Genomic DNA, 25244 nt, shown 5'->3' with positions numbered 1-25244 from the left:
ATGTGGATCATAATTTAAGGCTCTAAATTGTGCAATGGATGAGAGGCGGTGAATGAATGCTGCTGTGTTGGGGTGCTTGTGGTAGATATTTGTGAAGAGTGAGAATGTAGGGGTAAAGTTTGGTCAGGATTTGTATTGTTTGTGTAGTCATGAGGGTGGGAGTGGGTGTGACAGAAAGTATTATGAAGGTTTCTGTTATTTTGATGTGCTGATGTGTGTGGTCTGTTTTGTTTTTGTGGAATAGTGAGAGGAGATATTGATGTAGTGGTTTTCTGCAAAGGAGTTGTATGTGAATTAGTGCTGGTGAGTGGTAGTAAAATATTACAGGGGGTGTTGATGTGTTTTGGAGAAGAGTGTATGAGGTGTGTAAGAGGAAATGGGTGTGGGTCAGGGATGTTGGTGTTAGTTTTGATGACTGGAAGAAGTAATATGTGCGGTGGAGTGGAATGTAAGGATTGTATGGTTGTGCGTAATTGGTGAAGAGAGGGGGGTGTTAGTAGATGGTGTGTTGGAAGACTGGGTTTATGTATTGTCATGAAAACAGAGGGGTTGTGACGAGCAAACAGAGGATACTACTGTTGGTTTGTATGAACAGGGAGTGTGTATCTGGATGGCTGAAAGTAATGTATACTGTGGTTTTGTCTTGTGTAGGTGATGACAGGTTGTGTTAGTGGGAATGGACAGAATAGTGTTTGCCGTGAGAATGAAGCTGTTTTACTGTTGTAGGTGTGGTGGATATGTGTATAGGCGTGGTGTGTGGGGTTTTGTGTTGGTAGATGAGACACTGCAATCTGTATGAGGCCAGTTTGTGATGCAAGAGTTGGATGTCTTAGCTGATAATGTGTTTGCATGTTGATGGATGTGTAGGTAGTAAGGTCCTTTCTGGTAAATGGAAAGTTGGGCAGCTTTTCTGGCCCTAGGCCCAACCCTGCCGAACAGGCCCAAATAGGCAAATGCCCTTGTTCCCTTAGCCTCGACGCACAGGCTGAGACGCCCTGAGCCCCAGGCTTAAATAGCCCTATTAGGCAACAGAAACCTAGTCCTAACCCTAATCCATCAGATTTGTAACCCTAAACTCCACAACAAATGGGAGACCCAGCCCTATTCACCAATCACACCATTAGTCCTGACAACCAATCACAACACTAACCCTAAAACCACGAACCAATAGGAATCCCAACCCTAGTACAAATCACACCAACCCTAAAAACATGAACCAATAGGAATCTCAACCCTAATACCAGTCACAACACCAACCCTAAAAACATGAACCAATAGGAATCTCAATCCTAGCACCAATCACAACACCAACCCTAAAAACATGAACCAGTAAGAATCTCAACCCTAATACCAATCACAACACCAACCCTAAAAACATAAACCAAAAGGAATGTCAGCCCTAGTACCAATCACAACACCAACCCTAAAAACATAAACCAAAAGGAATCTCAGCCCTAGTACCAATCACAACACCAACCCTAATCCTTAAGCCAATAGAAATACTAATCCCAACAACCAATCACAACAACATATGCAGCAACCAATAGAAACTTATATAAGGGCCAAGTTAACTGACGCCCAAGCCCCTGTGGGAAGCTATGAGAGAGCTGCTGCTCTATTCAGAATCTCCTTGGATACAGACAGGCTGAGTACAGACTTCCAAGCTAGCAGAGTCCACTTTCCAGGTTAGGGAGAGATTGTAAAAACACTGAAATACTATCCTGTATCCAGGTGGCCTGCCACTCTGGGAGCCGCCCTAACGCCCCCACCCACGCACGCAACCTCGGCTTCACACTGGACTCATCGCTCACTATGACCCAGCAAGTCAACGCCATCTCATCCTCATGTTTTAACACCCTTCGCATGCTTCACAAGACCTTCAGATGGATCCCCATTGAAACCAGAAGAACGGTCGCCCACGCCCTTGTCAGCAAGAGACTGGACTACAGTAACGCTCTCTACGCGGGAACAACGGCCAAGCTCCAGAGAAAACTTCAGCGCATCCAGAATGCCTCTGCACGACTCATTCTCAACCTCCCTCGCCACAAACACATCTCAGCCCACCTCAGAGACCTCCACTGGCTCCCCGTCAAAAAAAAGATAATCTTCAAACTCCTAACCCACGCTCACAAAGCTCTCCACGACGCCAGATCTGCCTACCTCAACGAGCGTCTCAACTTCCACACCCGACACATCAGCTCCGCTCCATCAACCTCGCCCTCGCCACCGTCCCCCGCACCACAGCCGGCGGCAGATCCTTCTCCCACCTTGCCGCCAAAAACCTGGAACTCCCTACCCACCAAGCTACGTCTGACCCAGGACCTCCTGACCGTCAGGAAGCGCCTCAAGACCTGGCACTTCGAGCAGTAGCACCTAGCCCCCCCATTCCCAGAGCGCTGAGACCCTACCGGGTGAGTAGCGCGCTTTACAAATTACTGATTGATTGATTGATTGATTGACTTATAGCGCACTCAGATATTTGGCTTTTGCAAGGCAAAAACAGGTGATGCAGACACTTTCTAAACACAATTTAAATCACAGAAACAGATTAAGCACTCTCCTAAACACACTCTGGTTAGCCACTGAGGTGTATGTAGCCTTTTTACTTAAAAAAGAGGGGGGGTGGCTTTATGCAGTCTTTTGCCACAAACTAGGAGGGAAACAGTCATGGCTAAAAAAACAGCAGTTTAAAAAGGCCAAGCTGTCTGAAACACAGGGAGCCTACAGTAAACAGGCACGGGTAGCAGTACAAAATGGATGCAGTAAAGGAGTATGATTGTAGAAAAAAGACAAGCGGAAACGCTAGTTTGGTAGGCAAGATCAATCCTTCATCTCAAGGGGAAGTAAGTGGTATACATGCAGTATAAATGCCAGAATCTGACGGGTCAATTGTCTTCTTTTTATATCTCTATTGCTACGATGCCCTTTGGGGTGAACGCTCACATAAATGTTATTCTGTTCTTTGAAGCACATGGTATTTCAGGAAAACCTCAAACAAAATGTTCAGGAGCAACATAATCCCCATAAAAACTGTGGTCCGCTAATCAGACAAGGCACGGTTCTATGTTCCCTTTTTCCACCGGTGTGATTTTGAAAAGAAACTGAGTGTTGGGTTGTACGAAAAGGGACAGTAGGGGGGGATACTGTTTATTGTTAGGTGGGAATCAGAATTTCCATGACATTCATGAGTGCCTTACACCGAGCAGACATGGAGGAGGATATATGTGAGTATACCATCCCTATGGAAATGTTCAACTGCTTAACAGGAAAGGAGAAATGTCACTTCTTTCCGTGATGTCTACATGATGCTTCTCACAATATTTCTCTTATGCATTCCTGACGTGAATGCATGAGGACATAGCAGGGAAGCTGGTCTGTGAAATATCTTTCCTGGATTTTCTAAGGGTATAGATGAATACTAAGCACACATGCACAAAACACTTCTAGCTTCTACTTGCAGATAAACTTCGCACCCCCAATCTCTACACCGAATTTGTTTCCCTTCTAGGCTAGTCTGGCCCACTTCCCTGCTCATTGTACCTGATTACACTTATTACCACTCCCAGAGCTGTTGCAGGATGCCCATTCCAGTCCAGCTCACTCCCTATGAGATACTGAAGATAGTGGTGCTTGGGCTAGGAGATATGAATGGTGATCACTGGTCGCTGAATGAATAAAAGAATGGGAGATTTTGTGGAGTGCACAGCTGGCAAGGAACAGGACATCCCTGCTCTGACAAATTAGCAACGAGATAGTGAAAACAGATTTATGGAGCAGAAAAGAGATAGGTTTTGAGGAAGGATGAATGGTTCGATGAAGAGCTCCGTGATCAGGGAAGCATGTTCCATGCCTTTGAAGTGATTTCTATAAGAGCATAACCTCTTGTTTGTTCACGTTTAACTCTTTGGATGGTCGATAAGTTGACCTTCATGGCGTGAAGAAGAGGAGCAATGATGTAATATGTAATGAGACTCTGAAAGTAAACTGGAGGGGTGTCCACGAGGTGATTTACTGCAAAGGAAGAGGGGCTTAAAGATGCAGCGTTTGCGAACCGGTACCTAATGTAATGACACAAGATGTACCCTAACAAATGAAGGATGATTCAGTCTATGCACTAATCTGGCTGCAATATTTTGAATGCGTTGACGTTCGATGTATATGTAAGGATGATGCCTAGTACAGAGCATTACAATAATCTAGCTTGAAGGGCTGATCTGCAGTAACTGGAGTGGAGAAGTGGAACAGCCTTGAAGAGGATCCTTAGCAAGAAGAAACATACCACAGTTAGTTTATTGGCTTGAGGGGTAAACGAGAGACGGTTGTACAGCACAAAGCAAGGATTGCGAATAAATGACACAGGTATCATCAGGGGTTCAAGTTAGGACAGCCAACAATGGAGAGTTAGCAAATTTCAGAATTGAAACTGATCCAATGCTAAATGTTACCAACAGAATCTGTTACATCGAATCTTGCGTTTTATCTTGTTTTTTGAACTGAGTGGCACATTCTGCAGTCTCGATTAGAAAGGTATTCGGAACCCGAGAAGTTTGAGAGGGGAAAATCGACTGACACAATGCACACTCTTTGTGACATGCTCCTAGGGCCTCCATTAACCTTACTCCCTTTTGCTGAGGTGGGAAGTGGGTGGGTTGGAACGCCAAAGTAAAAAGTACAAAAAGTATAACATCTTTGTGCCTGAAACCTTGTCATGAATACCTAACTTTGAGGGTCAGTGATTCTCCTAATTACTGACTAACGTTATCAAAATGGCCAATCATTCTACAAGTGAATGATTATGATTTTGCAACACATTTCAAACTGAATTTTTAAATTGACACATTTACAGTTTCTAACCAACACAATGGTGAACAACTAAGCACCATGCATTTTTACAAACCAGAAATCCTGGTCTTTTTGTTAAACAGTTATTTGTTCTGTCTGCCTAATCCATAATGCAGCAGCACACTGCCAAAGTAAAGATACTTTGATCATGTTCGTGCTAAAAAGCCGACAGGAAGCTGCTGTTACCAACTAAAAGATCATTTGAAATGCAACTGATGATAGGTGTGATGGTTCATCTCAGTCGCCAAACAGAGGAAAGACAGAACTAGAGCTGTGCTGACTGGGTTATCGATCACTTTTCAAATTCTACACTGGGGTTGAGGCTATTACAGAGAGGAAAACAGTAAAAATGCTCAGATAAAAGCAATTCAAATGAAGCTCAACAAACTATTTAGTTTGAGTAATACTCTTTCTGGCGGGTTCTCTATCAAATCACAGGTTCCTCGCCTTTACAATGTTCTCAGGCACCCGATTGGATCCAGAGATTTTTCGGCAATGTTTCCTACGCACCAGTAGCTTGCACCATATGGGTCTGCAGTGACTACATACCACCTCGAAAGTGATGGGGAGGAGCCCCATATAAGTGCCAAACCTGAACACTGATGTCTATTTCTTAATCTTTATACCTCTGCACAATCAGACATGGACCATTTTGAACAAATTGCAGGTGCAACTATGGCAAAATCAAACTTGGAACCTTATTATGATGTTCAGGAATCCATTCGACTGTACAGGGAAAGGGGGTGGCAGTAAAGAAATATGCATTTAGATAAAGTAACCACCTGAAAGGTAAGTAGCTTGTTCTTCTGATGGATACTTCTAACCGCTGATTGCTCACAAAGGTAGAGGATAGGAGGAGTGGACTCAGATTAAGAAGTCTTGCAAGACCAACAGACTAAAATGGCCCTCCCGTCGTGAATGTGTGCAACCACATCCACGCCATAATGCAGAGGTCTAGAACTGGCACCTCCTTTTGTCGTAGCGGCCTTGGCCCTGGTCGGATTACCAAACAGATCTTCTGTGGGGTCCTTCTTAGCCAGCACATAGCAGATTTTAAAGAGGAGTACTATCTACCTCAACAGAGTCCTTTTTAGGACTGCTTTGCCTTTCTTAGTTCCAATAAAACCCACTATGAGCTGATCATCTACAAAATGGTCTCTCATACAGTCAATGTAGAAACTAAAAGCTGTTTTATGGTCAAGTCAATGAAGCCTCTCCTACTCTTACGAGATGTTTGGTGGAGTGAATAATGTCGGCAGGGTAATCAACTGACTGACAATTAATTGGGCGATATCACCTTTAGTAGGAAGGCAACCCAAATCCTCATTATAAATCGATCAAGAAGAAAGTGGTGTAGGAAGTTGCACAGAGAGCATTTGTAGTTAACCCATGCAGTTCACAGAAGTGGGGATAAGAAAGGCTGTCTTAACTGTCAGACGCCATGGTGAACAATTCTGCACAGGCTTGAATGTTGTGCACATAAGTAAAGTTAGGATTATGTTTAGGTACCATTGAGGCATGGCAAATGCCAATGGAGGAAACAAATGCCTCCTGCCATTTCGAAAACGCACCACAATCGGGGATTTGAAGAGAGAGGGGTGATTAGGCCAAAGGGGCTTACAAGTAGCCCTTGACTATACCCACAGGAAAGCAGTGCTAGACCAACAGCAAAACAAGCAACACATCATAAAGGTTGGCCTGCAGAGGGCCAAGATTGCAGACCACACACCAGTGCACAAAATGTTCCCAGCTGCACCTTTTGTAGATGGTTTTTGTAAACAGGCATCGGGCTGCACAAATTACATCTATCACTACAAGTGGCAAGTCAAAAGAATTTGACTGTCAGCCTTTGGAGAATTGCATTGGCAAAATGTATGTAGCTTCTTACATCAAAGTCAAAGTTGTTTACCTCAAGATCACTTTAGGAATGGCCTATCAAACTATCTTTTACATCTGCAAATGTCTGATCAGAACTGACATCTAGGTCTGAACTGCTCTGCGGTACTCCACACTACCAGACTACATCTACTCACCACAAGCAATCAAGCATGCATGGTAACTGTTCCTTGTTGATGTAAAGACTACCATCAACAGTCAAGTATCCCCCTGCTCATTTATTACAACAGCTCAAGCAACTACATATTAACCAGGTAATTTATACATTAAGCCTACAAAGCTTTCTTTGGCTGGGGGTTGACTCCATCTAGAAACTACTTGTAACTCTGTACAAATAATAAGACATAAAATGTCCCAGGGTTAACACAACAAACATTCCCTTCAATGCATTTTGCATTATGTTCCACAGAGAGAGCATCAGTCACAGTGATCAACTACAACATATTACCTGTCCCTTGACCGCCAGATGAAAGGCTCCTTTCTTGAAAGGTAGTAAGTCATCACTTATGTTTCTGGTTCCTTCTGGATACACCCATACTTTCAACTAGGAAAGAGAAGCGTAGACAGAAAATGTTCAGGTCTTTCAACAGTGTTACTCACAGCTTCTTAAAAATCAAAAATACCTAAGGGGTTCAAAATAATAATATGTCTACCTTCTAATTCCATACATCACTGACAAAGCTCCACCAAAAGACATTGTATCAAAACAGTGTGAATTGAGATAACAAAAGAAGAAAATTGAAGAAGATTTCTGTTGATGTTACAGCGAGCCAATCAGATTGTATGCTCCCACAGGTATGGTACTGCGGTACCTACCATCCATCCAGAGTACATTCTATTTTTTACCTTTTCAAAAACAGCTGAAAAGATTTACCCAAATCACAAAAAGCATGCTTTCTGAGCAAAGGATCTAGCTTTCTGACACATTTGGTGTAATTCTGTTCAGACGTTCATGGGGGGAGGTCGTGTCCCAAAACGCTTTTTCCCCATGTGTTTTTCCATAGGGATTTTAATAGGCATAGCACCTGAACCACTGGACGGCGTTACACCAAATTTGGCAGAAAGGTAGCTCTTGGTCCAGAAAGCAACCTTTTTGTTATATGGTGTGAATCCTGTCAGTAGTTTTTGAGAAATGTAAAGAAAATCCAAATTTGTCTGGTGCTGAGATCTGATTGGTTGCCAACACTTCAGCAAAGAAGAGTTGGCAGTCATGTTGGGACTCGGTTTCTTCCAAGTAAAAAAAAAAAATTACAAAAAGAAAAGGGGCCAAGGTAGGGACACCCTGACCTCTTAGCTCTGGTGCTGGGGTCCCAGAGGGACCCTGTCAGAGTAAAGGAGCCTTTTTTCCAAAACATTTTTGGTGAGAGTCGTGACAAGTCCACCACAAACTTTAAAAAACACAAGCTTGGGCTCCCACGCTTGTTTCAGTAAAGCCCCCGGGTGGCCCAGGCCTAGGGGGCATTGAAATGTTGACCCCCCTGGGACTGCCACCTCCCGGTGGCAGAATTTGTATTGAAATGCGGGGGCGCTGCATGCCCCCCCCTGCAGCCCCGGGGACCTCCAACTCTCCAGTACACAATTTGAAATGAAATGTGGGGGGGGCGGGTCGCCCAGCACCACGCATCGCCGAGCACCACCACCTCCATGAGGCTAAATTTAAATAAGAAAGGGGGTCTGTTTCGGACCCCCCAGTCTGGGGGACCACGACCTCCCAGGGGCTGTATAAGTTGGAGCGGGGCCCCTCAAGGTGCAAATGATGGCTCTGGGGTCCACCACCCCCCCAGGGCCGGCTCCTAATGTGCCCACAACAGGGACCTAGCTGTTTGCTCTGACTTGGAGGGAGCTTTGACAGCATCCGCCAAGTCAGAGCAAACAGATGCAGGCAGGGAAGTAGAGGAAACAATTGCTCTTACAGTCAGGGAACTGCATGTTTAGCAGCTCCCTGTTTGTGACAGCAATGCTGGCTCTTGCAGGAAGCAGGCAGCCGGCTGGGACTACAGAGGCCTTCAGGCTTCCCCCACGGTGTCTCAAGGTGGTGACTGGGTGCCTCGCGCACCCAGGTGTCATGGCTGGGCCCTGGGGGAAGGGGTCCCCGGGGCCGAGATCGGCCTCAAGAGGGGGGACGCGCACCTCCCAGCCCTAAATAAACTAAAATGTTTAGGTCGGGCCCCGGGCTGAGATAGGCATGGGGAGGGGGACGCCATGGCCTTTCCCCCCAAAAACAATGTTTAGGCTGGGCCCTGGAGGATGGGGTCCTCAGGCCTGAGATCAGCCCAGGGAGGGGTGCCATGCAGCCCCCTCCGAAAAAAAATATATTAAAGCTGGGCACTCGGGGATCGGGTCCATCAGGCTGAACTTGGCAAGGTAAGGGGGCCGTGTGGCCCCCCTCCCACAAACATTTTTTTAGAAGGCCAAGCCCTAGGGGATGGGGTTCCCAGGGCTAAAATCGGCCTGGAGAAGGGGCAGCATGCCCCCCCAAAAATTCTTTTTTTTAGATAGCTGGGCCATGGGCGATGGGTAGCCAGGTGCTGAAATCGGCCAGGGAAGGAGGGGCCACACAGACCTGTAGCTAGCTCCTGCTACACGGTTCGGTAGTTATAGAGGGGGTTGAACCACTGCCGCACACAGCCAAAGACCGTGTGCGGACATGGTTGGTTTAATGTATAGTAATGAAAATTTCTTTCCATGAAAAAAACCCCAAAGGAAATAGAATTTAAAAAACTGTAGAAAGTCACTGGCAGGGGTGCGAGTTATAGTTACCTTGGGGCACAGGTTGTAGTTACTTGAGATAACTCTAACTATAACAGGTGAAATTTTATGTACATTTAAAATGTCAGCCTAACTATAACGTCCCTGTAACATTTGTTTTTTTTAAGTGATATATATATATTATACTGGTGGTCACTAGTACGGAGTTATAGCTAGGACCTGGTTTCCATAGAAAAAGCGGTTTTTTACTGATATATATTATATCAACTGGCGATTGCCAGTAGGTATAGTTAGGACCAACTTTTTCCATAGACATTATTGTTTTGCTAATAAGTATGGGCCCACTTGAGAAATCTTGATGACATTTTCCAAACTAGTACGCTAGCTAGTTCAACTGCTGTCTGGAAGATTTCGGGGTGATTCATTATGTGGGGACTGAGAAAAAAGTGGGGGGTCCTAAAACACTTTTTCTCCATGCAATGAATATGGGGATTTAGATTTTTTTTTAACACAACTACAGCCCGAACCGCTGGATAGATTGACACCATATTTGGCAGAAAGCTAGATCTTGGTTCAGAAAGATTTCATTTTGCTATTTGGCAAAAAACTGTTCAGTAGTTTCGGAGTTATTAAATGAAAAATATACAGATATCTAGGAACATGGATCCTTTGCAGATTAGTGGGTAAAGGGATCCGTGGGTACCCGCAGATCCAAAGTCCCACTCACACACCACAATCCTCCCCGCGGCCAGGCACTGCAGCCAACCCCAGCTACATATGGGCAAGGGCCATGCGCAGCAGTGGTTGTACTTATCTTAAGAAACTATAGCTTGTGCCGTTAAATAACTTTAGGCCACAAGTTATAGTTTCTTAACATTAGTGTAACTATAAGTATAATCATAACTGCTGAATTTCTATGGTTTTGTGTGGTTTAAACATGAACCTAACTATAACAGCCTTGTTTACATATATATTTATGCCACAACAACGAAAATAAATCTGGCCCAATACCATGTTATGTAGAGAAACTGTACTAACAAACGCATGTTCACAAATTTATTACGACAGTGCAAAGGTCAAATTTGATTGTATTACACTACAACAAAATTGACATTAAAAAAAAAACTTTCTTTCCTAATCCTTTGCATGCATCAATTACTTTACACAGAGAAGCAACTCTCCTAATAGTTACAAGGTCTCCGCAATTTGATTTTACAATAATGCAGATATTTACTGCCTTGCATCCTGGTTTTGGTTAAATGCCTTTTGTTAAAACAAATACACATGATAAAATACGATGTCTGTAGATCCACAGAGTATAATATTTTATTTATGACCATTATTGACGAGGAGGAGGCTATATAAATGTAATTACAATTACAATAAAAAAAAGTAGAAAAAAGAAAAAGCATTTTATTTAATATATTTTACCTTGGTGTCAGAAAACAAGTTACTTATCTTCGGCAACGCTCTTTTTGGTGGATATTCTGTCTAACTGCAGATTCATCTTCTTTAGAATTTCACTAAACAGCAGGTTGTAACCAGAAATTTTCACAGTAGGGCTTCCATGTGCCTCTAGTTGGGGCTTCGCCCCTCCGCACTGGCTTTGTTCCAACCTGGAAGCGATCGAGCGGAGTCTTACTAAGTGCTACCCTCGCACAATGACGGCAGCTTCTTGCTTGACATTTTTTCGTGCCTGCGGACGCTGAGCTCAAAGGGTTGAGTACCAGTGAATGGATTTGTAAATTGTGCCTTTTTTACGTAGTAAAAATAAACCATTCCACAGAACTGGGAGGTGGGAGGACAGTGAGGAATCACCGCCAGAGAGAGCATTACAGAAGGTAGCTAACTTGTTATTCTGATAGATACATCTAGCCGCAGATTCCTCACCTTTATAATAGAAACCAAATCCATATCTCCCAAGGTGGAGTGTCTGTGGAGTGGAAACCAAAAAGTCTTGCAGGTCCCAAAGAGCAAAACGCCCTTCCTGTCGGACCTGGCTGTAAAAGCAGTAATGCTTGATGAACATGTGTACTGGCACCCACAGAACAGCCTGACAGAGCTCCATGACAAGCCAAAAAAGAGCAACCCAGTAATCCCTTGTGAGGTTGGGTGTGACTACGAAAAAAGGGTCAATGGCCAAAAAGGGAATCATTCATAGAAAAATATTTGGTAATGATTTGCTTGAATTATTATCTGTCCAAACAGTGACAATGGGAACTGAAACAAAACAAAACTGTAAATATAGTTGATGGAAGAATTAATCCTAAAGAACAGATGCACACAGAATTTAGACTGAAAACAAATCCTCGAATTCAGTATATACGATTCAGGGGTACAAATTATATAATCCCACACAAACAATAACCCTGTAAATCAGAACAAAATTAATGCATGAATAGTAAGATCATATTTTTGCATGCTCCACTCTGATTGTTATCAATGCCTTTACACCATAAAGGTTGAGTGATTAACTGGTGAAGATCCAGTAGTTTTACATGGAAAGAGTTGGACTTGGTGTCATCGTTTCGGTCTCTATTGTTCCTAGCCTGGCAGACCATCCTCCGGACCACCACAATAAAATTGAAATATATTGCTGTTGTACCACCGATGGCCCTGTGAGCTCAGGGGCACTTTGGGATTAATTTCTCAAGCAGGGATCAGACATGAGACCAATTGGCACCTTGATACCCTTGTAATTTCTCTTTCGACAGAGAGTGGTGGGATCGGGTTCAGACCTGCTCCATCTACTTATGCTTCCTCTGTGACTTGCACTTGAACTTCTCTGATTATTTTGACTGCGAAGAGGACCTACCTTGTGACCAGCTTTAAGAGTAGGAGAGGGTCTGTGCCCTCGACTTGGAGTTGGACTTACCTGAGGTCCATGATCTCTTTTGATGTTCTGCAATGTACAACTTTGCTTTGAGGTCATGGATCGCTTCTGGGCGAAGAAGGGCACAATTATTGCAAGACTTATAGTTGTACCCCGAGCCCAGACACCAAAGGCACACCTAATGTTGGTCCACTACAGACATCAGTTTCTGATAGTCACAGCATTGTTTGAACCCTGTAGTTTTACGTGGGGATGTCGTTCCCTTGCACACAAGATTTGAATTTGAAAAGTAGTGAAAGCTGACAAAACTGAGAGCGGAACTCTGGATCAGTGTTTTTAAGAATGGAAAGAAAGAAACTAACATCGGAGTGTGAAGGGGCACTTATATGCGGCTCTGCTCCACCACTTCCGTGGAGCAATATAGCCAATGGGGAGCAACACAGCACCACCTAGCAGCACACAGGTGCACTGCGTGAAAATTTCCAGTCTGGCACCTGTAGACATTCTAGAGTTGAGGAATCCATGGTTAGAAGTATCCAGAGAGATGATAAAACTGTGTGTTTGTTTATAAGGCATGTTTTTTTTTTTTTTACAGTAGCTTCCAGGTGAGAGTTAGAATTTCCAAACATTAATTACTAGGAAGAGATAATCCAGAAAATGCTCTCTTTGTGCACTGCATTTAATAAACAAGCCGTAGCACACGCATGATGTAGATGAGCTACTGAAATCTCAAGGTCTCTTACCTGAGAAAATAATTTAGCTGTAAGTTATGTGAAAGAGGGTAAGGCAAACTACATTTCTATCATGCTCCCCTGAGGAAAATTGCTCTTTTTAGCTAGGGAGTCTGTGCCTATTTGACTCTTGAGTAGAGGTGTAAGTTACTACCGTCAAAAAGAAACAGTAGTATGTTCAGCAGCACAGATGGCCACCCACTGGTAGGGACTTCAAATAAACACCACAGGAAATAGTTAAAATAGTTAAAATAAATTATTTAAAATAGTTAAAAATCTAAATAAATTTAATGCAATGTTAAAAATACATAAGAATAAACCGTATTACTTAATTATAAAATATTTTATCAACTTTTTTAATTTATAAAAAAATACTGGAACATTACTCTTTATTAAAATATAAATATATTACCTTTAAATATTCTATACAACATCTTTAATAATTATTAATGCATAGTAATAGAGTTATTTTTTTACTTTAGGTGGAATTAATTTTTTTACTTTAAACTTCAGCAAAATAATTTTCATTTAATTCAATGTTTTAAAATTAAAGATTTTTCAAAATCCGATCAAATAAAAAATGCTCTAGCCTTTGAAATAGAAATATAACGTTACGTTACATAAACATTTTACTCATCTTTTCTAAGTTTACTGAACTTTTTGTATTTTCTCTATGCTGTCTGACTGCAGTCTCCATTTAGTAAAGTATATGGAAAAATAAAACAGTTTAAAACTTTAAAAAAACATTTAAAAGTTTAAAAATGTAACAAACTTGAAAACAATATTAACAACAAAGCAATATTGCAGTACTATAAACATACTACAAAATGTAGCTTGTGAAAAGGTCCATTATGTTTTCATGTGTGTGCATCAGAAGCTTTGATACTGCTAACTGTGCACGTACATGATATCATCCTGTTATCAGTCTTAAATATTGACTGTGCCCACAGACATAGCACACACCGGACTACAATGATTATGATTCCACCAATTAGTGAAAAGTTTACCTTGTTCGGGGTGGGTGGGTGGGTGTGTGCCTGTTAATTATGGGTTATACTTTGTGGCATGATGAGCATGGCACTTGGTGTGACTTATGGTTTGCAAGACTGTAGTGGGTTACGGATTGGGCAACTGATGTTAACTTCAATGGTTTTGATTTAAAATCTGAAACAATTTATTTAATTTAACTGTGCTTTTAAGTGACGTTCCGAGGTTTTTCACAGCCTATAATAAGGGTTGTAACCAAAGCTAACCATAATTTTGCTGTATTCTTTGGGATTCAAAATTCTTTTGGAATAAACTATGATCCAAATGTCAGACCTTTATAGTTAAAGCCCTTTCAATACCATCCTCAAGAGTCCTCCTAACCCAACAGTGCTCTCAGCTACTTGTTTGACTGAGTTTGAAAGAGGCTGCTGCAGAATTTATGTTGAAATAAGCAGGATTCCATGGCATTGATGTCTTAGTCTATGATCCTAATTGCTTTGAAAGTGACAGGTCTTGCAACAATCACTGTAAAGAGTGGTGGCTTGTGAGGTGTAAGTCAAAATATATACACTGGGGACTTTTAAATTCCCTGTAGCCTGCAAAGAAGGTAGAGAAGCTTAGAAATTCTCAACCTGTATAAAGGATCAGGAAACAGTTCTAAATGGAGATTAATCTCTTTTAAATCTAACTATGGTCGTCTGATCCTACCCATATTTATTATGAGGTACAATAAAATCAAACCAGCGCCTCAAAAGCAGCAGGTCATCAGTCTCATTTATAATATTAATTTTTAAGACAAAAAAGAAACAGAAAGGCCAAGGGCCTCATTAACATGAAGTGGTATTTACCACCTTAAGGCAACTAAGATGTCAGAGTCCAAAACTATATTTCTATGAAAGTTCGCTCTTACTTCACATTTCTGGTCTGTGAAGTAAGGATCCGTGAATCCTGGTAAATTGGCCCTTTGGTGAATTATTCATAAAAAACTGACATCAGCAGTTTTGTTAAAATGCATTTTTTCATACCCTTTTCACTACAGCAACTCATTTAGCCACCATACGGCCCTGTCCATCTTGTGGTATCTCTCCTGCCAGTGGCTTGGCATCCCGCACTATAGTGTTTATGAATATTAAAGAAGAAATCATAAAAATGACTGACAAAATACGCCTTCTTTGTAATCTCTGAGGAGCGTACTTTAATGTCAGGATTAGGTATATATATTTTTAGAACAGTGACACAACCTAGAAATAGCATTCTGATGATTAGTGTTGAAATATAATGTATTTCATGAATGTGCTGCTAATGGGTATCACACATAAGTATATAAAAAAGCATTTGCAATACAATGGGTCTCACGTTTACTCGAGTTAAAGCTAGTAGCTTGTAAACTCCTAGCTGGATTTTCCTTGCCACATAAACTGAAAAGTAAAACAGTTTCACATATGCAAACCGACGGCCGCCATGAGCGCAAAGCAAACACACAAAAGGGAACAGAAGTCCGCTTGCAGTGAAACTTATCGGCAAAAGTGGAATTATCCATGTAACCGCAAAAGTGCAATTATCCATGTAACCGGCAAAAGTGCAAATATCCATGCAAACTGCAAAAGTGCAAATATCCATGTAACCTGCAAAAATGCAAATATCCATGTAACTCGGTCAATGTCATGCAAAGCGCTCGACTTCTGCCCAGCGAGATAAATTTGCCTGTGAAATAAGGAGAAAAAATAGTGCAGAAACCATACAGAAAACATGGATCCTCGTATGTTTTCAGTAGTGCGCCTGAGGCGGGCTAAACACCGGAAGGTGCACGACATATGCATGCCTTCCACTAATGAAATCAAGCTAATTTTAAAAGGCACGCAGATGAACCAACCAAACGGATGGGCTTCACATGGGCGTGGTTAAAAGCCCACAAACAGATTACACCAGGGATAGAGCGCTTTGCGCTCGACCAAAAAAATTATGCCACTTGTAAATACTCGTGCCACACTCCCTTATTCTGAACACCATGCCACCTCAGTTGGGACCCAGACATATGCAAATCAGTCTTGACCCTGTTCCAACAGGCACAATCTACCCAAACTAGCAGACGGGGTCCTCCCTGAATTGGAACACAAGCAACCCACGACCGGTTTCGCCCTTATTATGGCTCATCAGTCGAGTATAGCTTGGTTCCAGTGGCTCAGTGTGCTCAGGACCCATGTCTAGGCACACCCGTCTCACCTAGGTCACCTCACTGAAGTATACAAAAAGTGGTGGATGGAATGCAATCGGTGTCAAACATTTTGGTCACTCTGTGACTTTTAATTCTACTGACTCTGTAGTCAGCAATTAGTTTTCTCCTGTTCAATTAACAAGTTGGCACTATAAGTTCTGAGAGGTCCATCACTCCTGGTCTTGCTATTCCAAAAATATGATAACCTGCTGATTAGTAAACCATTACAACATGCACCTGAAATGATGGGATTGTCGAGATTAATACTTACGTAGAACAAAGCTGCCTTGAAGGAAATCCTTGTTACATTGTCAATGTTGGTCCCAAATTACAGGCCGACTACTCAACTCGAATTCTCACCAATTTACTCATCTTTTTTTTCTTCTAGCTACTGATTATTTCCACCCACATGCTTCACTCTTGAAGGCAACCTTCATCTCCTGACTTTTACATTCATAAATACTGTGCCTTTCAACACAGAAAACTGGTGACTTATACTTTGACCCCCAGAAACACACACCCCAATCAGGACTTTTATATGACTTGATGTGCTTACAGAATTCTCTACTGCTATTGATCCTTTTTATTTTATTACCTTTTGTATAGTTGGTATATGTTTGAAATTCTGATCTTACTGTGCTATTCTGTTGTGCTTAAATGAGTGAATACAAGGTTTGGTACATTTCTTCATTCTGATAAAACACAGTAAAAACACAGTAAAATGTTTACCAGAGTACAATGACAGCAGCTAAGGTGAACCTCATTAGCAGTGGAGCACCATGAACTCTACTGAACAGTTGTTGAAGACTTTGGTATAAGATAATTTAAAACTACATACAATGTCACTGTACAGAAGTGTATCCACCATGGTCATTCTCTTTTGACATCTCTGAGACTAAGCAAAGGTACGGATACCACTATGCTAACACCTCATCATGGCTCAGAATGATACTGGTTTGTATCCTACCTCTCAGACAACTCTTAATATGTTTTAGAACGTCTTACGTTCTCAATCAACCATCCAACAGTCCTCGATCAACTCTTTTTTGGTTTATACCACCTAATCTAATAATTCACTTTCTTATTCCACCTCTCTGCAGATGATACTCAAATCTTCTAAATTTCATCCTCTTCTACCCACCGCTCATATCAAATTTCTATGTGACACTTGATGGACCTTTCCTTGCTCATTCTTAATTTTTCAAAACTAGATATGTTTCATTTGTAGCACCTACCCCTCCTTTGGCTGAAAGCCTTGAAGTACTCTCCATCTTCCATCTGAAGTTTGCAATGTTTAACTCTACTACTGCGGCTGTGGCAAGAATCCTAGTTTTCAACTTGCACAAAATGTACTTTCACCTTCTCTTCCTCAAAGCCTTAATCAACACACTTGTCATGCATACTTGATACCATCCTGGTTTATCAAATTAAATTTGCCAACCAATTCTTAGCAGTAATCCCAGGCCCACACTTACCACCCATCAGTAGGGTAGCTGGCTTTGTATCAAACAGAGAGCCCAATAGAAATGGCTTGCCATGATTCTGAAAACCACCCCAAACATTTGTCTGAATTGACCTCACTCAAAGTAACATCCATGATCTGAATCCCAAAAAAGTTATCCGAACTGCACCTCAACTCACCCAATAAAGCACCTACATTTTGATACCTCAACAAGGACTCTACCACTGGAACACACATCACAGACATCTACAAGCCACTATTTCTCTTTGCTATGATTATTCAAAAACTAATTTATGAATGATGAAAACCACAGCCACACTCCCAAATTCATGCATCAACCTGCAACCCCATTCAATGTTCTTAGCATGCACTGAAGATTTAATGCCACACTCTAATTGTATTTTATATAAATAATGTTGTTTGTGATTCATGTAAATGTTTTTGTTCCTTCATTATAAATCAAAGACTCATTCATGACTTTAAATGCAGCCCCTCAAACAAACGCTGTTCTTTCTTGGAATAGGTTTGCTATGTATAACATTTCTGTTAGAAATGCTACTGAAAACCAATAAATACAAATATAAATTAATTCTTTGTAACTCTCTGTGCTCACATTTTCATTCATCATGATATTTCCAACTTCTTCCATCACGCTCTTGGCATCACTCGTCCGTTTCCTGTTGATATAAATGACTCCTCCCAGGTAGGTTATTAATCCCACGGGTCCTGCGAACAACAACTCCTTTTTGGCTATCTGAACACAGCGGTCTGGTAGAATCTCCATCAAACCTAAAAAATAAAATAATTTTTTTTTTAATTCTCAAGCATTTCAAATAAGCAGATAGTTTAAAATTCCAATAATTTGTTTGTACTACGTTATAGAACACGCTGAAACAAGTGTTACAAAAAAAGTGTATCTTATAGGAGATAACATAAAAAAACAATCATTTTTATTCTTTCCTTTCTGAAGTCTGATTAACCTAACAGCGTTTATTGTTATATACCAAGATATTATAAAACATCCAGTAATTTAATTGATTCAAGAGTATTTTGAGTAAAAGAAGTCTAGGTGAAGCAACACTGTTTACATACAACACAAGGGAAAAGTTTACTGACGATTATCAGTTTTTCATGCCACCAAAATATATTTGTATGCACTATCTGGTGTCAGCGGACCACAATGGTCCAAGTACACACATTGTAATGGTGTATTTGATATTAAAAGGGGCGTCTGCGGTGGGCGCTTAGCCGTTGAAACTCTAATTTGTTGACAGATGTCACAACAAAGGACATGCTGCTTCGTCTCCTTATAGAGACCAGGCCACCAGTAACGGGCCTGTAATAGCGAAATCGTGGCTGCCACGCCAGCATGTGCAGATGCCGCCCCCTCATGCGCTGCAGTAATCAATTGAGGTCGTACAATTTTATTGGGGATCTCGCGTACGTCTACGCCTGGTATTTTAACCTCAGCATTCAGCATACTTCCCATTAAGTATTGATATTTAGTTGGAAATCCTTTAGGATAAGGCGTGCCATCAACCGTAGCTTTTATGGCAGCCAGAATCTTTGTGTCTGGTTTGGAACTCGAACAAGTAACTGCGGCCACATTGGCAACTGCCACTGCCGATTTCGCGGCTTCATCAGCCAAAGTATTCCAGCAACGTGTATTCCAACGCGCTGGTATCCAAGAGTATGTACAACATGGACTTTAGGCAGCGTCTCCTTCAGGTCTGCTACCTGCCCCCACAGCAGTCTATGCTTTCTGGTGTTGCCCTTTGAATCTCTGAACCCATTCAACCGCCAGTAATGCAGATATTCATTAAAAGACTGGACACAATATTATGAATCACAAACAATCAGTGTAAACTGTGCCGGATCCGTATGTTCCAGGGCCAACAATAGAGCTTTCAGCTCAGCCAACTGTGCCGTACAGTCCCCCAATGTTTGTGTATAAGTATGTTAGGGGCAGAACTTCTCCCCCTCCATATGGCCGCTCACTACTGCACATGCAGCAGAATATTGGCGTTTTGTCCCCACCGCTAGTTGCGCAGAGCCATCGGTGTACATGACTACTTGATATTGATCAATAGGCAACGTGTCAGCGGGAACTGGGTATTCAATTTCATATTGTAGAAATTCCTGTGTCTGTAGCTTTGGGTCGAAAATGTAATCTACATCAGTGGCTGTTAAAGACGTAGCCCATTGTATCCATCGCCGGTGTAATGCTTTCGCGTTAGGAACACTCGCTTTTGTAACAGCCTCTAGGGCCGGAATGGGGGAAACGACGATAATGCGTTTACCCTGGGCAAGAGGTCGTTCTTTAATAACAGCCATCTGTACAGCAGTGAGAATCTTCTCTGTTGGTGCAAATCGTTGTTCTGCAGTCGAATACAAGTGAGACTTGTATCCTATCGGGACTGTCTCACCTTCATTAAAGGTGACATACGTAAACCCAACGGCCCCAGCTACTACCCTGATGACCAAATGTGTCTTATTGTCCTGTGTGTGTAAATGCTTTGCAACTAGAAGATCAGTTTGCAAGTCTCGAAGAGTATGTGTATGCTCTATCGTCCAAAATCTGCTTGAAAAATCTGGATGAATTAACTCTTCTTGGCAGTTCCAAAGACAGTATTTACTAATTGTCGCGACAAGGAGAAAAGCAGTGCGTCCTGCACCTCAGCCCTGCGCAGCCTGCCTCTACGCAGAGGTCTCCAATGGGCAGCTCGGGAGCTACTTGTAGTTCACCAGTACCCTGAAAGTAGCTCCCTGAGGTGCAGCTCAGCAGTTTGTAATTCAGAGGGTCTAACTACTTTGAAGAAGGCAGTAGTATACATCTTCTGACTGAATACTGTGACAACCTGCAGGAGTTGAAATACATTTCACCTGTCTCCTCCCGCTATTTACAAAGTCACCTGGAGATTTGTGATTTTGTAAGCCGAACACTTTTAGTCAGTGTGTTGAAAAAATAGGATGTTCTTGGAGTGTTTTTACTTAAAAGCAAAAGGGTATATTTGATAATGTGTAATTTGAGAGAGTGGTTTACTGCTGTTTAAAAAAAAACATGTTAACATTTTTACGTGCTTTGAATGATAATTCTTGTGCTTTTGGGAGATTTTTTTTGCTGTTACTATTTATTTTGTGTCAGTAGGCACTTGTTGCTCTGACTCCTCATTAGTTACATAGAGGCTTTTTATATTAATAACCTTTTTCTCAACATTGCTGTTGGCAACCCTGTCTTATGTGTTGGGTTGGTCAGTGCTCTTTCATAATATATCAAGGTATCCAGAATACTGACAAGCACAATATCTTGAAGGAAAGTATATATAGTTAAGTATAGCTGAATTTGTGATCTACATCTGGGTGGTCTCTCCTATGATCCTGCAAGGTGTGGTTACTATTGTGATTGTATCTGAAGTGATCACTACTGTAACAATGAATTCATGAATGAATAAAAGTCATAAGGAGCTCACGACTATTTTCATTGATCCGAAGTATCTCTCACTATAGAAAAGGTTGGAGAGCCCTTGTCTATAGACCGCCTAATTGTAATCGGTTTGGAAAAGAAATGGCGAAGCTGAATAAAGATCTGCTAACCCTTTGCTGTCCTTTCTTTTCTGCCCAACTTGTATTAGCAGGAGATGTTTAATATAAAAATGTCTCTTTCTACCTTTGATGAGTGTTTTGAGGATGTGATGCGCTGTCACAAAATTCCAACAGTAACAGGCGTGGCAGTGAAACCTTCCTGTAAACAATCCGGCTTTTGTGCAAATTAATTTAATTAATAGCAAAGGTTGTTTTTTGTGTGAACGCCCTGCTGCTGACATTTAGACATGTACCAAACAAAACCCTAATTCATTATATCCTCATTTTTGAAGAACATTTTGGAGCAGTAGAGAGTGTTAGGGTAAGGGAGTTGATTTTAATCTTTGCCATGGACCTAAGTTTGACTTATCATTCATTTATCATCACAGTATAGGGTCTCAATCACCGAGGATAAATTAAGAGACTTATCAATGATAAGAATCAAGGATTACCTACCAGCCGCAGAAGGCAGTGTCATCAAGTGGTACTTGTGGCTAATTAATGAGGTTCATTTGCTTCTGAAAAATTACCACACATCCAAAAGATCGATAGGGATCGATAGGGATCGACAGAGACACCACAAATTGGGTAGTTTGATGCCCAACGCCAGAGCCTTCATAGAGAAGTGAATAACTTAAGGCATAAAGCATTTTCTACAGAAGGAGAAAAAAATAAGCATGCACCCAGGCTTACAAAAAAATACGAAGCAGTTTGCGTCCAAAAAAGGAAAACGTTTTATGAGGATAACTGGAATGAAATGCAGGATGCTATCACCAAAACAAATTCTAGACTGTTTTAGTGTCTGATAAAATGAAGAATTTACAGTATCACCTTTTGATCAGGTCTCAGAACCTCAACAGACCATGTTAACATATATGTACTATACAAAAAGCCTGAGGCTAAAGGGTAAAAGTGATCCTGTTATCCTCCAAAAAGAGAGCTCCAATCTAATCCAAGTACAGGAGATGGGTATAATATCAAGAGATAATTTTAAATCTGAAAGCATCACTAGCAGGTGGGCCAGTTGACCTTCCAGTGGTCCTTTTTAAATCAAACCCATTGTGGTGGGCTGATGACTTAAACCCTTTTTGGGTTGAGCTTAGCAGCTCACAAGCGCTGCTCTTCAACACGTTGTAATCTACTCTGTGGGCTTTAACAACATCCAGCTCACGCCCATCACTTTCATTCGTCCCTGGCCCTGCCTTTAAAAAAAACCTTGATTTCCTAGGTAAATGCTTTACTTTTGTCCCACCTTGAAGCTGCTTTGGTATGTCTTGCAGACTTATCCTGTCACGTGGATTATTGCACGATCAGCCATATACTGTAGAGTGTGCACACTACTTTTTTCTTTTGTCTCTCTTCTTTGCGCTCCATGGTGGCCATAGCGCGAACTTGATTGGAGGTAATGCAGCGCTTTGCATAAGTACCAGTTACCTCACATTGTTTCCAAATCGCAACCCCATTCCTAAATTCTTCCCAGGTTTAGCAGTTGAAAAATATACAAACTGCAGCCATTTCAAAGAAAAAAAAACACAGGAATCCTCAAAGCGGCTCTCACAGCACAGCGGGAGAGCCAATACTACAATATTCACTGAACTCGGGAAACTCACCCCATAATGCTTTGCTGGGCATTCCTTTTACAAAACATTGTTGCTCATAACTCAGCCTGGAGTGGTCCTAGGACAATGGTACCACCTTCAAAACGTTCACCACAATGTGCTCTATGTGTCTAGAACATCTCTGGGTCCTCACACTAGGTTAGTGGGGACCCTAAAATAATAACCTCCCCCACCATTCAGTATCTTTTTAGATTGAACTTAAGTGTACGTCCTCTTGCATGCTTTTTTTTTAATACTTCTGTGGGTTTAAAGCCATTTCATTTGTTCTTTTCAATGGCATTTAAAAATCCTTGTTTGCTAGTGGTGAGTCATGTCCACACTCTCTCCCTCTCTCAGTTTGGAGAGACTTCAATAATGTTGATCATTTCACAAAGTAATGTGCTTTATCACAATTACTACAATCACCTCTTCTGCAACCTGCTTACCATATAACAGTATGTTTCAGGCACTGAAAGTGTGGATTTTAGGGGTCTTGGGCCAAGTGAATTTTGGGGGCCCCTGTTCATAACAGATTTTAAATTATGATCCAGTTTTAGTTCTTTCTTGCCCTCTTTAGCCAGATCACTGACAATGCACAGGGACACCCACACACATTCTTAATGTGTTTACATCTAATATTCAGGGATAGTGATGTGTGTTTTCAATACTTGTAACACAGAAGCCGCTCACTAATATTACTGCTAATAACCTCTGTGACACCCTCCCATTTCTCATTTGTGAGGTCCTGTTTTGGTCTTAAAGAAACTTTTTTATGGATGCGGCATGAAACAAACACGACATTTCTCTGAAAATGTCAGTAACAGTCCCTCGCACATCACCCACATAAAAAACTAATTACAAGAAAATAGTACTACAAACAATCTAAGAAATGTTCAAGGTTGTCAGGGCAAGGCTATGCAGTAAATGGCAGTGCTTTGGTTATATTCAGGACCACTGTAATTATGTGGCAGAGGACCAAATTATGGGGTAAGAGCAAGCAAGGAAGCACAAACCACGTAATTTACTATGAAGCCATTTGAGACTATCAGTATTGCTAGATATAATCTGCTCCTCCAAAAACTGGAGTTTTAAGGCACTGGACGGTTTTTAAGTTTTATGCTGAACAGATTATATAGACGCATTAACTATGTATATTTCTAGTAATGAATATGCTGTTTTAATGTTTTGTCAATTCTTAGTTTTGAAACGATTGATGAATGTTAACAAATTTTAGAGAATTAATTTTAATACTGTATTTTTATTCTGGGTAAAATGCCGTAATATGTGTATGTTTCTATAAGACGTGCATCTTGGAAATAATCAACAATTTCAATTGCTTGTTTATACAGTAGGATGGCCAAGTGGGAGCTACCATTTATGGTAAACAACACATACTGCATTTTTTTGATTTATTGAACAATACACAATTGTATCTTTAAATTAATCTTTAAGGTGCCAACGCCCACACTCCCCCCACAGTGGGCCTGAAGGTCATTGACCGAAGCCGAGGAGGGCTTTTTGAGTTTGGGCTACTAGGAAAGAGCTTATCCTACAGCCTGTGTCTTTTTTAGGTTGCAGTCTACTAGACAGCTTAGCTGTCTGGTTTGCTAAAGACATCTTCGAGACTCTCAGAAAGTTGACCTAGGAATGCATTCCTCACATTGATTAACATTGGCTTTATGGTTTGTAACTCATTCTTTTTGGCTTTCCATTTGCTAGCTTTACTTGCTTTAGGCTCTCCTGGTTCAGTTCTTCCCTCCAATTGCCTAAACAGTGTTTTCTGTATCTTTCCACAAACTCGATTTAAATCTTGTTATTATTTCGGCACATTTGCTGTGCATTCAGAGACTGATGGCTAACGTCCGGCGCTGTCTTCCATGGGTGCTTGTTTACTTTTCTTTCTCTGACTTCAAAGCCAGAGGATTTATGCGACAATCTTGCTGGATACTGGGGGTAGGAAAGTGTTTTTTTTCTAGTACACAACGTTTAAATGAACTGGGTAAGTATTTCAGAATATATCAGAATTATCAACGTACATACGAAGCACATTTTTTGTTATTTCTGAAGTGTGTTGGAAACAAATATGTTAATATGATCAAAATGACGCATTTAACTTGATGTAATTTCCACACATTTTCATATGTGTATTGTACAGTTTTGTTAGTAAAACTGTATATCTGTGTAAATGTAATGGTCATTTCAAATGAAAATTTGTTGTCTGTAATGGCAGTTGTGTAACGGCAGTTGTGCTACCACCCTACACTGCACCACTCTACATCACTGTACTCTACTCTGCACCACTCCACTTTATGCCACTGCACTCTACACCACTTCACACTATGCATCTCTACTCTACCCTGTATTACTCAACGCTATGCCAATACACTCT

The 25244-nt window shown here is 41.3% G+C and overlaps 1 protein-coding gene across 2 annotated transcripts in view; it reads right to left on the bottom strand.

Moving 5' to 3' along the window:
- Positions 1 to 25244, bottom strand: part of AGPAT2 (1-acylglycerol-3-phosphate O-acyltransferase 2) — a 294568-nt gene that overhangs the window by 102312 nt on the left and 167012 nt on the right. For both annotated transcript variants that reach the window (XM_069241593.1, XM_069241595.1), the window contains exons 3-4: positions 18289 to 18464; positions 7187 to 7282 (exon numbers count right to left, since the gene is read on the bottom strand). In XM_069241593.1, the coding sequence (XP_069097694.1) occupies positions 7187 to 7282; positions 18289 to 18464 (272 nt within the window). The remainder of the gene's footprint in view (positions 1 to 7186; positions 7283 to 18288; positions 18465 to 25244) is intronic.

This window comes from Pleurodeles waltl, chromosome 6 (genome assembly GCF_031143425.1).
Source record: "Pleurodeles waltl isolate 20211129_DDA chromosome 6, aPleWal1.hap1.20221129, whole genome shotgun sequence".
Classification (NCBI taxonomy): Eukaryota; Metazoa; Chordata; class Amphibia; order Caudata; family Salamandridae; genus Pleurodeles; species Pleurodeles waltl.
This window is presented reverse-complemented; position numbering and strand designations above follow the sequence as displayed.